The sequence below is a fragment of the Carassius carassius genome, chromosome 7 (assembly GCF_963082965.1).
Source record: "Carassius carassius chromosome 7, fCarCar2.1, whole genome shotgun sequence".
Lineage (NCBI taxonomy): Eukaryota > Metazoa > Chordata > Actinopteri > Cypriniformes > Cyprinidae > Carassius > Carassius carassius.
In genome coordinates this window covers 38645020-38663711 of record NC_081761.1, presented here as the reverse complement: position 1 = coordinate 38663711, position 18692 = coordinate 38645020, and the positions used below count along the sequence as shown (strand labels likewise).

Here is an 18692-nt window from a genome sequence, read left to right as displayed (position 1 = left end):
GACCTTAACAACAAAGCATGAGTGAAACAGAAGAAAATTCTTTAAATGGATATTTGTCTTATAAATTATACATTATATATATATATATAAATTTATAACAGCTCTACTGTTGTTTCATGAGGGCACTGGTAATGTATAATGGAGATTTCACCCCTGTAGCTCACTTATACATAGTTACACTGATGGTTTTACAACTCAGTATATGTGAAACAAAACAAAACTAATTTATAATGTCTAAAATGTAAATTAAAATCTAATGTGAATTTAAGGCTCTATGGATCCATGGTTATCATAACATTTCTGTGTGATGGTTCAGTGATAGAATCTCAATCTTTCCTTGACTCATCAGTCTACATGAAAACCCTGAATATGCGTGATTTTTTACATATTTTTTTAAACAGCTTATTCTGCAGATGATTTAATTTTTTTCATTACTACTACAACTGAGACTACACCACAAATAACCCCTAATGAAATCTTAATTCTCCTTTCCCATCTTTCTCTGTCCTGCTTTGCCCTTTTCTGATCTTCTCTGTCCTCTCTCCGTCTCTGGACTTCTTTAAACATCTCAGTACTGTAGTGCTTCCCTTCATTTTTAAGCACCATTTCATCCATCTTCTCCAGCAGCTCATTTACCTGATCCCGATTCTGTTTGTCTTCATTGTTGAATGCGTGGAATCTGCCGCCACAGCTCATGATAAACTGGCGCAGATCCGGACTCTCCTCTATGTGATCCTGCAGTCCGTACGATTCATCCAGCTGATCAGCGTGAGTGAACAGAATGATTGTGTGACGTGCAGCTTCCTCTCCAAAGCTCTCCTGAATCCACTGGACCGTGTTTTTCACTTCATCTGTGAATTTCACATCCAGTCTGAAAACCAGCAGAAACATATTAGGGCCAGGATCAGACATTTCCATACATTTTTTTATTTCAGCATTTATTTCAATTTCTTCTGCTGATGTATCCTGGAGGCCTGGAGTGTCGATTACTGAGATGTTCTTGCTACCTCTTTTTGTCTCTTTTTTCTCTGATTGCTGAGTAACAGACTCTGGACTAAAGTCCACTTTAAACTCATCTTTTCCCAGGATGGTGTTTCCTGTTGCACTCTTTCCAGCTCCAGTCATTCCCAACATAACAATCCTCAGATCTCCTATTGTTGGAGAGAAACACTTGTATAAAAAAATGATAAAAATACAAACAACTTTGCTTAAAAAAAACACAAAACAAAAAAACAGAATGCTTTGTTTTCGATTTCAAACAGTAAAATTGAGTTTAATATCATATCATTTTTGACATTGTGACCGTGATGCTGCAAAACTCAGTGTGATTTCAAAGTTTGAGAGTACAACTCATGTTAACATTAACAATGACAAATACTTCTAAAGCATTTATTAACCTTAGTTCATGTTAATATCAACACTTAATAAAACATTATTAAAATCAAAAGTCATCTGTTAATATTATTTAATGGAACTGAGCTAACGTGAACTAATGAATAGTTGTAATTTTACGAACTAACATAACACTAACATATCAACTAATGGAACCTTGTTGTAAAGTGTTTCAAATAACTGTGCCTGTGCAACCAATCACTTAGAACAGCCTTTTTTTGTAGAAAATGAAAGAATGTTCTGCATATTATTCTTTTCATTATATATTTATTTTTATTTTATCTGTTTATACACTTTTATCTGACCCCAGATTGTGCAGTCTGTTACGTTCTTCACCCTCTCAAAGAAAATCATATTTTCTCAGTTGATTCATCTATACATATGGTCCTATACTCTTCCATATCTACTTTTTAAATAGTATAACTTTTTGATACAGACTGAGACTGCACAAAGTGTTCAGTTTAAAGTCAGTGTTTTTGTTAACCTGGGTGATCACATTTTGTTCGAATGCACAGAATGAAATTAGATTTCTAGATGACTTTTACTGACCTGTAAGTTTAGCCATTTTTCTGGAAATCCTCTTTTGCTGTTTTAGATGTTCAATGAGCAGTTGTACTTGCAGAGCTCAGCACTGTTTTCTCTCTCTTGATCTGGATGAATGGCAAATGGATGTAAAGGACTGACTGCTTGTGCTCAGGTTAACTCCCCTTATTTGAATAAACATATGATCATGTGACTGCAGCTGCAAATATGCTGTGATATAACATTTTAGAGACATCCTCATGATTACTATTATGTTTATATTATGTAATATACTTTGTCATTCCAAATGGAAAATTAAAATGTACTTACATGCATCTTAAACAACTTACTTCTGCTTAGAATTAAATTCATTAAACCACAGTCATTGTGTGTTGGGGGATTGTGTGTGAATCTCATATAAAATATAGCCATATATTTCTTATATATTTGTTTTAATTTTTTTTTATATTTGCCAGTGCAAGCTTATAGCTGTCAAATATCTCCACCTAGTGTTCAAGTCAAATACATCCACACATAGACTTATTTTACTTCTTATCATAGGAAAACAGTTTTCAGAAAAGAAAATAGAAACAACAAGAACAGAAACAAGAGAAACACAAGAACTACAACCACCCAACCAGGTCAAGGTGCAGTGGATGATGATGTTTCATTGTTTCCTTTGAAGTTACCATCAAGTTGATTAGTGTTTGCTTTAGTTGAGCTCTTGACCCTGGGAATATATAACATCATATATCTTATAAAGGATTTTAAAAGCATGATAAATCACAAGCATTTTGAACTGCATTTAAAAACAAAGCGAAACATCAAGAATCAGTGTATGAATCTCAACAATTGTGACAATCAAAAGCTTCATGCTGCAATGCATGCTGGGTACCTAGTCTCTGTAAAAATAATTTACGACATTAATAAACAAATTTGTCACATTACATTGTCACAATGAATAATAGATATGTGTGAAATAGTGTTTAATTAATTGTTTGATTGATTATATACCGCACTACTGTTTCTAGAAATTCTTTCTTCAGATAGACACAAGGTATTTTGAGAATTGTTTTTTAATTTTTGTCCATGCTATAAAACTCTGTGGGGTTCAAAGTGTATAATATGTGTCCCTGGAGCACAAAACCAGTCTCTTGGGTATATTTGTAGCAATAGCCAACAATACATTGTATGGGTAAAAATTATTGATTTTTCTTTTATGCCAAAAATCATTAGAATATTAAGTAAAGATCATGTTCCATGAAGATATTTAGTAAATTTCCAACTATAAATAAATCAAAACTGAATTTTTGATAAGTAATATGCATTGCTAAGAACTTCATTCGAACAACTTTAAAGGTGATTTTCTCAATATTTAGATTTTTTTTGGCATCCTCAGATTCCAGATTTTCAAATAGTTGTATATCAGCCAAATATGATCAGATTCTAGTAAACCATACATCAATGGAAATCATATTTATTCAGCTGTCAGAAGATGTATAAATCTCAATTAAAAAAAATGTCCCTTGACTGGTTTTGTGGCCCAGGGTCACATATGTTTACCAACACTCTTCAACCGTTTAAAATGATTCAGTTCGATTTGGTGAACTGGTTCAAAAAGATCCGGTTACATCGAATGATTCGTTCGCGAACTGGATTCTTTTCAACTCGCTCACAACAGACACGGAAGAGAAGACAATGCTGAATAAAGTTGTAGTTTTTGCTATTTTTGGACCAAAATGTATTTTTGATGCTTCAAAAAATTCTAACTGACCCTCTGATGTCACATGGACTACTTTGATGATGTTTTTCTTACCTTTCTGGACATGGACAGTAGACCGTACACACAGCTTCAATGGAGGGACTGAGAGCTCTCGGACTAAATCTAAAATATCTTAAACTGTGTTCAGAAGATAAACAGAGGTCTCACGGGTTTGGAACGACATGAGGGTGAGTTATTAATGACATAATTTTGATTTTTGGGTGAACTATCCCTTTAAGTAAACTTAATAAAATAAACCTGAAGTACAGTATAAGTAATGTTGTTGTGTCAACCTCTTGAGAAGGTTCCCTGTTAGCTGAGAAGGGTGTTCAATGTTGTTCTAAGAATGTTTTAACTCATTATTAAGAGAACATAAAAAAAAAACTACAAAAAACCCTACATACAACATTTTTATCTAACCATTTGAGAACATTATTAAAGACCTAATAACTTTGAACAAACATTACATTAACATTACTGGAGGAATGTTTGTTTGTAACCTTGAGAGAATGTTAACCAAAGTTCTGAGAATGTTGTGTGTTAGATGGGGAGGTGTCAGGTTGAGTGAGGACGTTGATTTTACATGCATATGCTTGTGTTGGTGTGTGTGCATGCTTGTAAAGATAAGGTATATTTCAGGATAACAACGATTTTTTACCTTGAAACAACACTGATTGTAAAGTTTTGATTTGATATCTGATATGATGATTTCGTTATACCTGTGATCAATGATGGTACAATGTTGCACGAAAAAAAACAGCTGGATATGAAATGTTACATTTTATTAAATATGAAATGTACAATATAATAAACATAACATACAATAAAACTAGATAGTTGTTCAAGTGTTTGTCTAAAGACATTGATGTTGTCAATAAATATATATTTTTTCTACATGAAAATGACAAATATTTCAATTTGTCTGTTGTGGTACAATGTTGCCTTGAGGCAACATACTTTAAAAAAAGTAAATAAATAAAAAATAAATGATGAAAATGTTTCATAATATTGTTAAAGCGACCAATTCTAAGCTGGAAAAACATCACAAATATTTTTTACTCATTGATATCATATTGCGTACCATTTCCAATTTAAGCATGTTATTGTAGTTTAAGGTCAGAGTGCATTTTTTCCTATTACATTTTGAATATGTTATGGTAATGGTATTAATGGTAAACGTGTAGTTTATTTTCATACATTTATTTTCTTGCAACTGTAACTAGCCTAGTTCTTCAAGTTTCAATTGTGAGAAAATTACATCTGCAAGATTATGACTCTGAGGTTAAAATGTGATTCCATAGAGGCTTCTCACAGAAGGCTGTTAATTCTCACACAGAAAAACTGAACAATCAGGATAAACTACAATTCCAGCATAGATGGGTTCAGTGAATGTGGTGTTGAATGTGTGTATGTGTATGAGTGTGTGTGTGTCATAGATGCAGTAGAAGGACAGAGAGCCAGCCGACCAGTCCAGATACACTCCTACTCTATTAGAGCGTGATGTAGGGGCAGGAATGTCAGTTGTCTTATTATTGCACCAAAAAGTGTACAAGTTATCACTACAATAAAGACTCCATGACATTTCATTCCGTCCAAACCTACAGTTACTTCCTCCTTTCCTGCAGATTCTTTTATATGTCATTGCTACATGCCCTGTGCCGCGCCATTCAACCTCCCAGTAACAGCGTCCAGTCAGTCTCTCTCTGCACATAACCTGCTCACAGTTCTCAAATCTCTCTGGATGATCAGGATATTGTTGATGCTCTTTCTTACATGTTGCTGTTTTGTTCTTCTCACACAAGATGAGTTGAGTGTGTGCTGTGTTTGGATCCAGTGTGAGATCACAGGCATCTGAACACAGAAAGATTGATCAGAACAGCTGACATAATTAAATATTCACAGGTGTGTATGTGTGTTTGTGTATGCATGTACATTTTCTCAGTCCTGGTCTGATCCTGAAATGTTCTCCATGGTCCACACTAAAGAGACAAAAACATACATGCCAACAAATAATGTTCAATAAGGTGACAACTACATTGAAAAAAAATTAATAAGTAGATTTACTTAATTTTTACTTTGCAAGTTTTTGCACACATACATTTTAAGAACAATTTAAGTATTTAAGTAAAATCTAACTAAGTTAAGTACATTTAGCAAATGAATTGAGTAAATTTAACATAGCCAGTTAGAGTTTGATGTGTAATATCTATCTAGTTACTTTGTTAAATACACAATTCTTAATTTACTCAAACAAGGTAGCACTGGAAAACAACCATGCTACTGAAGCATGTGGCTCATTTGCATACATATATGTAAGCAAATAGACAGCTTGTTATCCTTTGTAAATATGTCCACTCAACATAATTATCCAAATGAACACAGAGACCTTGATACTAAGTGCATTAGCATGGTTTAAATCGTACTTGTATGACTGCCATCAATTCGTAACAGTGAATGAAGAGGTATCATATCAATCACAAGTGCTTTCACTGTTATGCTGATGATACTCAGGTCAATATTTCTTTGTGGCCCGGCGAAACATACCAATTTGATAAACTAATGGAATGCATCGTTATCGTTATAAAAAACTGGATGACAAGTAATTTCTTACTGCTAAATTCTGAAAAAAAAAGAAAACCGATGCCACCAAAATTGTTGTCAAGGTTTGCTTTAGTTGGTCTCTTGACCCTTTTACTAATTCAAAGTAATCTGCTTCTAAGCAAATCAAACCTTGAAGTAGCAACCTTGTGCTTACACTTTTTGCCTATTACATTTTAGTTACATTTACTTCGTTACATTTACTTGAGTAATTTTTTGGGGTAACTAATACTTTTCGGAGTATATTTAAAGATGGGTACTTTATACTCTTACTTGAGTAAATTTTGGGGGGAAAATCTGTACTTTTACTTCGTTACTGTGGGCGACGCTGCTCTCGTTACTTTATCTTAATGCAATAAATGTTATAAATGCTTCAGTTTATTCCAAACGCGCCGTCTACTTTTTTCTGGGCAATGAGCGATGCCCATTCGCGAATGATTCATTCTTTTGAGTCAATTCTGTTCAAAGGCTTGATCAAACCAATTGGCAAACGAGTGAATTGGTTCATGAATCAGTTTGAATGAGTCGTTCAGTTCACTGCCGCACGCGCTGAGCGTCTGAAGTGGTTCACTCGGAGTTGTAACGTTTAAGAACATCGGCAGCGTTGAAAACGTGGCTGGAACTGCACTGAATTGAAAGCAAATCTGCAAAGGCTATTATTTGCTAGCGATGGAGATCCTTATTAGATGAACACCGCGTGTGCTGTCTACTGTTTAACAGGTAATAACTTGGGCTACATTCGATTACAGTACACGATACCACTGTGACATTATTCTGTTGTAAGTGTGTGGCTTATAACAGAGGGGAGTCAAGTTGAATGCAGCTTCCAAAAGACAAAAAATAGCCGATTAAGATTTTATTAATTTTAATACAATCATACCAGTGCGAGTACGTTCAGCGAGTCATATTATCAGCTGCTAAATTCAGATCTGTGATTGCTTGCTGGCGCTGAGCCAGAGACAGACGCGTTTTTACAGCACTGTGCATTATAATCAATCACACATTATTCTTTTGAGCTTATTAAAGCATTGGCCAATCAGAGGCGTTCAGATGAGTCATTGCTGAAATTCCGGTGCTTCCTCCACTCGCTCGCTGACTGGATACCTCTTTCTGGCGAATTCTCTCGTCAGAAACAACAAAGTGCAGATGTGTGTACGAATCTGTAAATACGATATTGATTTCACAGTGTTAACAGTTTCAGTGATTTTAATGGGAGTTTCTGAGAGTGATTGAAATCTAGACTCTCAGTGAAAATTATCTTTAATAATGTAAATGTTATTTGCTCTCTTTCTGAACAATGAAAGATTAGTAGCAATATTTATATCACATTAACTTTCAATGTTAAATTCACATTTAATATAAAGTCAGTCGTATTAAAAATATGTTATGGCATGACACCTATATCTGTTACTTAAGTAAACAGACTGGGTTTTATAATAAATTACATAAATTGGAGTAAAGGCTGATGAAATATATACATTTATACACACACACACATACATTACATACATTTTATCTATATATCTAAATAAAAATAGGCTCAGTATATATGACCCAAAGTAACTAGTAACTAACTACTTGAGTAGATTTTTTATCCGATACTCTTTTACTCTTACTCAAGTAACTATTCAAGACTAGTACTTTTACTTTTACTTGAGTACAGTTTTTGGGTACTCTACCCACCTCTGCCTATAATGACAAATGAGCCTCATGAAGTGGTCTCTCTTTGGTTTATTGACTGACATTCATATATTACTGAACTGCAAAAAAAAAAAAGGCCCACTAAACAAATGTCGCTGTAATGCTTTGGTGGATTGATTGAGAGACAGACAGACAGACAGACAGATAACTGCATTGGCTCAGGCTTTAAGACATGAACACTTATCATACAATTCTCAACAGTGTTGAAAATATATTTTTTTATATTGCAGTGCATGATGGGAGTTTTTACTATGGTGTTACCTGTCATGCATTGCCGCACTAAGCATTTTGTTGATTGTCACTAATTTGTTAAGATTCATATGCTGGTTCTTGATTTTCTGTCGAAATAGCACTGAAAATTATTATTATTATTTTTATATGCATTGCATAGATTTATAATTCATTCACTGTAACCATTAGATCAGCACTTTGTTTTATGGTACTTTGTTTTATGTGCTGTAGTTTCATATGGTTGATTATGAAAAACCTAAACATATATATGATAATAATACAAAAGTTATTTTGATTGTAATTAGGCCAGCTCATGATGATTTCAACAAAAATAGCTAATAGCTGCTCCTAGTTCACCAATTCAAAATGAATCATTTGAAATGCTCCGCAACTCCAATAAGCATTAATCCACAAATGACTTAAGCTGTAAATTTTTTTAACGTGGCTGACACTCAAAATAAACCAATATCCCGGAGTAATTCATTTATTGTTATTAACTTACTGAACTGCTGTGAAGAGAGAACTGAAGATGAACACCGAGCAGAGCCAGATAATGAACGTACACTCCCACTGCCGGAGCAGTTGTCGTTCTCAAGTCAAGAACCATCGGTTTTCGAATCACCTATACACTGAACTGAGAACCGTTTCCTTAAGACACGTCTGGTTTGAGAACCGAACTTACCATCTCCATTAAATTGAATTTAAACCAAAAAGAAAACATTAAAGAATCATGTATTATTCAGACTTGACTCAGGCTCCAAATTAAAAGACTTGTGAACATCTCTGCTCTGCATCATAACAGCTCATGCATTGCTGTAAAAAAAAGATCTAACACGGGAGTCAAGGGTTAAGAGCCCAACAAAACAAACACTGATCTCCACGAAGGTGGCATAATTCTAACCAATAAAACATCATTATATGATCCTCTGTAATTCTCAATAACAGCAAGTGTTCATCACTAATGCACAATCACCATTTAATTAGTCACTTAATTAGCGAATTAACTTTAACTCTTTGAGAATTTGGGATGTCTTGAAAACTTGGTTGTGACTTGAAAGTCACAACTCTGCTATATTGCAACCATTTTCACAGCTATAGTGTGCCGAGAGGTATGATCCACAGCTTGATCAACCTTTTTATCTGTAAGATTAACAATATAGCGTAAATCCAAATATCACGCTTACTACCCACATACTTGAGTATCTGCAGCTGGTAGTTTGTATCCTCCAGTTTGTGTTTGAGCAGCTGGACTCCTGATGGTCCTGGGTGATTGTAGCTCAGATCCAGCTCTCTCAGATGTGAGGGGTTTGAACTCAGAGCTGAAGACAAATAACCACAGCCTTCCTCTGTCACCATACAGCCCGACAACCTAAAAAACACAGTAAGATCATCTACAAACACAAATAGACGTTATGATCAGCTGACTATATGACCTCTCATATGTTCCTAAATACCTTAGTTTCTTTAGCTGACAATTTTCACACTTCAATCCATCAGAGAGCAGCTTCACTCCTGAATCCTGCAGGTCATTGTTACTCAGATCCAACTCTCTCAGGGCAGAGTTTGAGGATTTTAGAGCTGATGACACACTTTCACAGTCCTGGTCAGTTAGATTACAGCCAGAAAGACTGGAAAACAGCATGTTTTCTTTGAGTATAATATGTTTTAAAGTGAAAATGCATCTTATAGACCCTTTTCACAGACTGTAAGGATGCATTTTAATGGTCATCAACATAATAAGTCCTCCAAAGTTTTTAAATTTTCTTTATAGACAATATAGAAATAGACACTCACAGGGCTTTAGTGCAGCTGCTGGCAGCTGGTATCAGTCTTCTTCTCCCTTCATCTGATGTGTTGTATTTCATGAGGTCCAGCTCATCCAGCGGCTCCTCTGACATCTGAAGCATGTAGGAGATTGTTGAGCAGTGAGCAGGAGAGAGTTTCTTCTCTGAGTGTTTGTCTGATTTCACAAACTCCTGAATCTCTCTGGACAGACTCTGATCTTTCACTTCCAGCAGACAGAGAAACAGATTGATGGATCTTTCAGTGGAGAGTCCATGTCCATCCTTGATCTTCTCTTTAATGTACTGTGTGGTTCTCCTGATGCTCTCTGAGCTGTTCTCTGTGTGTGTCAGTAGATCCTGTAAGAGTCTCTGATTGGACTCCAGTGAGACACCCAGCAGGAACCTCAGGAACAGATCCAGATGGCCATTCTCACTCTCAAGGGCTTCATCCACTGCTATTTTAAGCAAATGTTGTACTGAAGCAAAATTCTTTAATCCCTCCATAATTGCACATACATAATAGTAAAACACATGCAAAGCAGCGAGAAACTCCTGAACGCTCAGATGAATGAAGCTGTAGACATTCCTCTGATGAATCACAGACTCCTCCTTAAAGATCTCAGTGCAAATACCAGTATACACTGATGCATCAGTAATGTCTATGCTGCTCTCAATCAGGTCCTCCTCATAGAACATCACATTGCCCTTCATCAGCTGTTTGAAAGCCACTTCAGCAAGTTTCAAAATCACTTCTCTGTTGGACTGCAGGAGTTTCTCTGGATCTCTCTCCTCATACTTCTGGTTCCTCATGTTGATCTGAATCAGCAGGAAGTGGATGTACATTTCAGTCAGAGTTTGAGGGATTTCTGCTCTCAGATCGTCTTCCAGGAGCTTCTGAAGCACAGTGGATGAGATCCAGCAGAAGACGGGGATGTGGCACATGATGTGGAGGCTTCTTGCTCTTCTGATGTGTGAGATGATTATTTTGGCTTGATGCTGGTCACTGATTCTCTTCCTGAAATATTCTTCCTTCTGAGGCTCATTGAATCCCTGAATTTCTGTCAGACGGTGGATGTATTTGGAGGGGATCTGATTGGCTGCTGCTGGTCTAGAGGTGATCCAGATGAGAGCAGAGGGAAGCAGTGCTCCTCTGATGAGCTTTGACATCAACACACCCACTGATGAAGTCTCAGTCACATCACAAACTTTCTGAGCATCTGAAAACATCAGTGTGATTCTGCTTTCATCCAGACCATCAAAGATGAACACAACTTTACACTCCTCATAAATCTGTGAGTCCAGATCTTGAAGTTCAGGATGAAAGTCCAGCAGAAGTCTGTGAAGACTGTACTGATAATCTCGGATCAAGTTCAGCTCTCGAAATGGAAGCACAAACATGAAATCTACATCCTGATTGGCTTTTCCCTCGGCCCAGTCCAGAATGAACTTCTGCACGGAGACGGTTTTTCCGATTCCAGCGATGCCTTTAGTAAGAACAGTCTTGATCTGGTCTTTCTCCTCAAATCCTGCTTTAGGTGAAGCTTTAAAGATGTCACAGCAGCAGATTGACGTGTCTTGTGAGTGTTGTGTTCTGGCTGTTTTGTCCATCTGTAAAACCTCATGTTCTTCATTCACTCCTTCTCTCTCTCCCTCTATGATGTAGAGCTGTGTGTAGATCCTGTTCAGGAGGGTTACATTCTCTTGTTTGTTTCCTTCAGATAATCTCTCCCACTTTTTCTTCATGCTGGTTTTGTGCTGGTCTTTAAAACTATGAAGGACATCATCTATTGATTGGTGAGAATCCTGTATCAGGGCTTCAGGCTCTTCCAACAGAGCGTGTGTTTTATGAATACTTTTTTTGAGGGTCAGAAGGTCAGAAACATTTATATTCTGTCCGCTGTGGTTCTGATAGTGGGATCCAGAATATGATACAGATTTGATCAGATCATTTATCTCTCCCCTGCTGAAATAGAAAAGACAATAGCAGCAAAAAGACAATGAAGACCTTCATAAAACACAGTTACCAGGTATAATTTTGGGAGGCACTTCTGCTTAGTATGTTGCATATTTTGGAATACATTTAATGTTGCTTCATTAAAGTTTCTTATAGTATTGTTTATTTGTAATACACTACAGTAAACTAACAAGTATACAGTATGTGACCCTGTCTGTGAAAACTCACAATTAAAAATAATTTGCTGGAGATTTAATTTTTTTTTTTTTTTTTTTTTTTTTAGAATCATCCTTCATAAGGTCAAAAACATTCTGTAAAAATGTAACATTGATATCTTTATTACTGACTAAGACATTGTCAAATATTGTAATCATAGTGAAATTAATGGTTGAAATCAAACTTTGATGCTTGTTATCTCATAATTAGATTTTGAGACTTTAGCCTGGATTTCACAGAGAGGGTCACCAATGTTTATACTGACGGAGAGTCTGAGGTCCCTGGTCCATCACTGAATTTAAGGGGTTCCATCATGGATGTGTCACTCTTCACAGACACACAGCTGGGGTCTGGACACTCTAATCTCTGCCCCTCACTACTCCAGATACTGACAAAAGACAAACAAATAAGCATTTTGAAGCATAACATATGGTAAATAACCTGTATGCAACTTAGAGTTACATTTATTGCTTTATCAGAAACTTTCTTCCAAAGTTAATTAGAAATGAGGAACCTAAAATCAAATTCATCCTATCGAGGCAATAAAAAACAAATTGCTGAAATATACAAGTTTATAACTGTTCAGAGTGCAGTCTAGAAATTAGATGAACAGAATAAACACTGAAAGAATAGAAAAAGAATTAAAAAAAATTAAGGATTCAGTCAAGTACATGAAAGATTTAAAGGAATTTTACTGTTTGGGAAGGTAGGGAAGATCATTCTACCAGTGTGGATATTGAAATTAATGGTTGATTAATGTTTAGAATCAAACTTTGATGCTTGTTATCTCATAATTAGATTTTGAGACTTTAGCCTGGATTTCACAAAGAGGGTCACCAATGTTTATACTGACGGAGAGTCTGAGGTCCCTGGTCCATCACTGAATTTAATGGGTTCCATCATGGATGTGTCACTCTTCACAGACACACAGCTGGGGTCTGGACACTCTGATCTCTGCCCCAAACTACTCCAGATACTGACAAAAGACAAACAAAAAAAAGCATTTTGGAGCATAGCATATGCTAAATAACATGTAAGCAACTTAGAGTTACATTTATTGCTTTACCAGAAACTTTCTTCCAAAATTAATTAGAAATGAGGAACCTAAAATCAAATTCATCCTATCGAAGCAATAACAGAACAATTGCTGAAATATAAAAGTTCATAACTGTTCAGAGTGCAGTCTAGAAATGAGATGATGAACAGTGAAAAAATAGGAAAAGAAAAAAAAAAAAGGTTTAAAAAAAAGATTCAGTCAAGTACATGAAAATGTTAAAGAAATTTTGCTGTTTGGGAAAGTAGGGAAGAACATTCTACCAGAGAGGATCAGTGACAGTAAAGTTTCAAGAAAGTTATTTTGTGCCTCTCTGTGATGGTTCCATGAGACAACACTCACTAATGCTAAAATGTCTTACCTGAGGTCATAGGCCACTGCTTCATCACTGAGGTCAGAGGCCAGATTCTTCATGGGCTGATTGCAGCTTGATCCAGGAGATGGAGCACTCATTTTAGAGTCCTACCGTCATTTCTATAAAAAATAAAATAAAATAAAAAACCTTTAGGGATGTACTAAAATGAAAATTCTGGCCTAAAACCGAAACAGAAAATATTGGATGAACTTGGCCGAAAACCAAAAATACTTTTTAATATATTTTTTACAAATTTTTAATTAATCTAAATAATTTTAATGATACTGAATTTAAAAAATACAAGCCCAATAAAATAACTACACATTTATTGAAGGTAAAACAATAACATTGGACAAAAAAATGATTTATATTAAATATCAATATATTATTTTTATTCAGTTCAACAGAAAACACTGCATTAATAACACGGACTTACGTTATTTGGATAATTATTATTGAAATAAATTAAGTCCCACAAAGCTTTTATTATCAGAGCATGTGAGCAGAGAATATGGACTAGTGTCTGTTTGAGATGGTACATCATATATCAGTTTCTGTCAAGACGTGCATCTCTCCAGGACTCATTAAACCTACAACAATGACAGACAATGGTTCACTGCAAAACTCAGACAGCTCAGTCAGACCAAAGAAGATCCTCGCAGGAATGGGGACAGAGTCTTGTATAAACAGGCCAAATAATAGAGATTGACCGATATATCAATTTACCAATATTTTCGCTGATATTTAAACATTTAGTCAAAATCGAATATCGGTTTTGTTATATTGGATTCACCAGTAAATGCCGCCATCATGAAGATGTTTTGAGAATTGCGCGCAGGAACGCAATTGCAGCGCGTCTAAGGTGAGACGAGACTACAACATTGACATGCAGGTACTTGATTTGCTGTAGTTAGTCAACTTTATTTAACATAACAGCCAGTTATGCACAAATTAAATGCTTTACATGAATGCCTGATATGTAGTTTATGCAGCTTGGCTCTAGGAAATACACACCAACTCACAGAGTCATGTTAAATAATCCATCAAGTCCTGTCCCAACAAAGACTTAACTTTGCCTGAATTAATATGCAGCCATGAATGAGCACATGTTGGAAATAAAAATGCTGAATTGAATTCTCTTTCTGTTGTCTATGAGAGATCAGATGTGCTAAAACACTAGTCACATTTAAATCTAGACTTAAAACTCATCTCTTTAGCTGTGCATTTATTGAGTGAGCACTGTGCAATGTCCGAACTGATTGCACTATATTTTATTTTTTATGTAAAATCATTTTCTGTTTTAAATTAATTTTTAATAAGTACATTTTTAAAATAGTTTTAAAATTGCTTGTTTTATTCTTGTTATTATTTTTCTTCATTATTATTTTACTTTCTTTTATGTAAAGCACTTTAATTACCATTGTGTACGAAATGTGCTATATAAATAAACTTGCCTTGCCTTGCCTAATGAGCCTCTTTATTATTAAAATACCTGGAGCTGGGAAATAATACACAAAATGTTATATCCACTCAGAATTACTCGATCATTCACAAATATCAATAACAATTTAGTAAAAATGAGTTGTATTGAGTTGTGTTTTAGACACTAAAAACATCCAATACTTTAAAGCCAATCACATTTTTATATGCAATAATGAAGATGGCCACCACTATAAAAACATCTTAGCTCCGCCACTGTTGCCAAGTGTTTTCCAAACGACTACATTATGGCATGCTCGTGCCCTGCTCACTCCAAAGTATCAACTCCAAGGGCTCTGTCCTACGAAGGGAGGAGGGCATAGGGATGATCACTTCCATTTTTAATTTACCCCATGAACCGTTGGGTACAAAATAGGGATGGCGAAAACTAAAAAATTTCTTGACCGACCACCGAGCCTCATTAGCCGGTTGAAACCGGTTAACCGATTAGTTTAAAATATGGTACGCTATTTGAAATAACAGCCATTTCGAGCCGCGCCTGCAATTTCGCAACTCTGTCGCATCTCTCTGCCGCTCTGCCTCCCGCACACACACACACACGTCACTTTTTTAAAATGCCCTACAGCGCGAAACATGAGTCCCGCAAACGCGGCGCCGAAGAGCTTGTTGTATGTAATCGTAGGACAAATGGCTCCTTAGTTTCAAATGGTTTGGGTACAAGGTGATCGCTTTGAAAATAAAGGCGTTTGTCTAAGCTCTAGAAAGCCCTCACCGCTTACAAAGTCAAGGGGCAGCATGTCTTTTTCAACCGTTCCGCATATCTTTTGGGTAATAGTCTGAGCGCTGTTTGTCACATTTCCTACCTGCTAGCATAGATGACACGGTAGGTTGACTTTGGCTACCTTTCTCACCCGAAGAGGCTTGCGGGTGTCGCGTTTTCAGGTGATACATCATAGATGATGTGCTGCTACTATATTTAAGCACTGTATCACACAAGTTGCAACTTACATCTGTCTCATTCTTTTTGGTGAAATGGTCCCACACACTACTTTTCTTTGCACGCTTCATCCTGTCGTCTGCCCTGGCTCTAACCTCGAGTGTTTTAGCCTGTTGCCTTTACTTTTCGCAAACCTTGTGAGCGCGCGAACCCAAACGCTGTGACCTCGCGCCAAATGTTTTTATTGGTTTATTAAGTACAAACAGGCGAGTTATGAAAAATTGAGTGTGAGGGATAATTTGTTCACTTAACACAAAAAGATGAGGAATGAGATGGCTAACTGTAGTAGCGTATAGCCCACTGTCTATAATAGCCTAATTTAGATATCACTTTTTTTTAACCGACTACCGACAACTTTGACCGGTTAACGTTGATACGGTCAACCACCGGTTAAACGGTCATCGGTTAACATCCCTAGTACAAAACATGTACAGTTACACCTTAGTCACAGTGAAAGTGAAACTTTGATGTATAGTGCTTAAAGCCATGTTAAAATTAAATGTCTAACGCCATACAAAGCTGTGGATTTTCTAGAAGGATAAAATAACATTTTGTTTACCCACCCTAACAAAATCATAGCTGCAATGTAGTACTTTATTAACTAAAATAAGTTTAATCTTAACTTATCCATAAACTCGCTCACTCTACTGTTAATAGATGCACTAGAATTTTATTGGATAGTACATGGAGATACGTTTTTAATTAAAATATTCGTATTAATCAAACATTTGTTGACTTTAATTCACCTCATATCGAAATGTACAGAAATACGTGCTTTCATATGTGGTTGTTATATATATATATATATATATATACCTCCAATTTAGTATTTAAGTAATAGACCTATATTGTTGAATTTTAATCTTGAACAGATTGCGCGTATCAAGCAGTATAAAACATGTTTCTGTTACTCATGAAAACATTTCTGAAACGTCTGTGTAGGCATATATGACAAATATTGCATTTCATTCACTTCACCTGTGACAGAGTATGCAAACACCGTGAGCGACTACTCTCTCCAGCAAGCCTTATCCAAACACAGCGAGAGCATCACTACCGGAAGCAGAAAGCGTCCGGCTTGACAGCTTCCTTCTCAACTCCGCCCCCGACTGCAAACGACTGCTCTCTTTCTTTCTGCTGCAAGTCGAACGCACCTAATATAGCGCTCTGCAACATTTCCTTCAATCTCTTTCAATTCTTTTCAACCCCTCCCCTATCAGCCAATCACTGTGTGCAGTACGCTTGCTGACATCATCCATAGCAACGAGGTTCATAGCCCTTCTCTCTTAACAGTTTGTCTCAGCAGCTGTGAATATGTTTTAAGATAAAACTCTTATCTAAAAACTTTTACTGCTGTTTAGGATAACTTATATTAAGGGTAAGGTAAAATATTTTGAATAAGGCCCCGGATGGTTGTTTTTTACTCGCGTTTATGCAACAGAATTAAATACTGCTTAAATGTTGTTTCTAGCAATCAACAACATATTTGTGCAAATTATCTGTTAGGGAGATGTAGCTATAGAACTTTGTTGACGTCGCAATGATCTACACACATTAAACTCTCTCTCTGTCTCTCTCTCTATATATATATATATATATACTTGTGTTTGTCAAAGGCTATTTCTAATTGCACTGATATCAAAAGTAAATATGAAAAACAGATCATAAAGGCACTTTTAATCGTCGCATTGACGTCATTTTAGTCAGTCTGTCGAAATGTAGGATTCTGTTTTAAAAATTAGCTTGTAACTTAGCCTAATGAAGGTCAAAACATATAGCCGATTTTATAAACAGGGAATAAAGTCTGATCTTACCAGAAAATATGCAGCTGATTAAACACTCCAGTGTTAATAGGTTAATGCCTCGAAATCGTGGTTTTGTTTATTGTGTACTTTCGGTATTAAATGCTTAAGGGAGGAGCCTCGTTTATTATCTGCGGACTGTAATAGGAAGGGGGCGTTACTGCCTCGTTTCCGTCTTTCTTTTCTCTCTTTTTTTGTGGCATACCGCACCATATCTAGATGCCTCATTGGCCGCTCGACCGCACGTCAACGTCGCCGCCATATTGCTCCGGTCAACTCTCCATCTCACTTTTGGACAGATTTGGACAGACTCATCGGCAGCTTGGGGGTCTACAAACCGTCCCACAGTAATAAAAAGAGATCTCGGGGTATATCTTTCACAGGTAAGACTGAACAATTGTTTCTGTTTCTGTTTTTTTTTTTTTTTTTTTTTTTTTTACATAATGTTGTTTTAATTAATTGATATGTAGCCGATAAATAGTGATATCGCCAGTTAGCTGTGACTTAATTAAAGTTTAAAAGCTTTTTTTATTAAGTTTTAACTGATTGTAGTTTATATCATGAAGTATGTTATGTTATGAGCGCAGTATGTACAGTGAGCAATTTGACAAGATAATGCTAGACTGTCAGGGTTAGGAATGGAGCTTAAGTAAACATTTATTTATGTAGCACCTTTCAAAACAAAGTTATTTAAAATACAAAGATCAGTACAGTAACAAAATACAAAAAATACCATAAAAATTAAGAAAAAGTCATGCAATAAAAACTTGTTTTACAGCAGTAGCTTAATTTCCCCAGGCAGGGACTTCCATAGCTCATAGATTTTTTTTCTTTTCTTTTCTTCAAAAAAGGACACTTACAAACTGAAAAACGACACTAAATGA

General features: G+C 35.9%; 2 protein-coding genes across 5 annotated transcripts; both read right to left on the bottom strand.

Annotated features, from left to right (window-relative positions):
* Window positions 1–402: 402 nt before the first annotated feature.
* On the bottom strand, window positions 403–2094 carry LOC132144304 (GTPase IMAP family member 9-like). Its single transcript, XM_059555082.1, has 2 exons — window positions 1942–2094; window positions 403–1151 (listed from the first exon to the last, which is right to left on the bottom strand). The coding sequence occupies exons 1-2, from the start codon at window positions 1955–1957 to the stop codon at window positions 403–405; spliced, it is 765 nt and encodes a 254-aa protein (XP_059411065.1). The 5' UTR covers window positions 1958–2094.
* Window positions 2095–4981: 2887 nt separating this feature from the next.
* On the bottom strand, window positions 4982–17921 carry LOC132144149 (NLR family CARD domain-containing protein 3-like). 4 transcript variants are annotated; one of them, XM_059554899.1, is made up of 9 exons: window positions 17821–17921; window positions 13576–13688; window positions 13014–13136; window positions 12426–12548; window positions 10001–11953; window positions 9661–9834; window positions 9402–9575; window positions 5609–5655; window positions 4982–5527 (listed from the first exon to the last, which is right to left on the bottom strand). In XM_059554899.1, exons 2-9 carry the CDS (start codon window positions 13665–13667, stop codon window positions 4998–5000), a joined length of 3216 nt encoding a protein of 1071 aa, XP_059410882.1. In that variant the 5' UTR covers window positions 13668–13688; window positions 17821–17921; the 3' UTR covers window positions 4982–4997. The 4 variants fall into 4 exon arrangements, with proteins under 4 accessions (XP_059410882.1, XP_059410881.1, XP_059410883.1 ...); XM_059554898.1 differs by lacking the exon at window positions 17821–17921 and adding an exon at window positions 16985–17029; XM_059554900.1 differs by lacking the exon at window positions 17821–17921 and adding an exon at window positions 16985–17029 and having other exon boundaries at window positions 10001–11950.
* Between the last annotated feature and the right edge of the window lie 771 nt (window positions 17922–18692).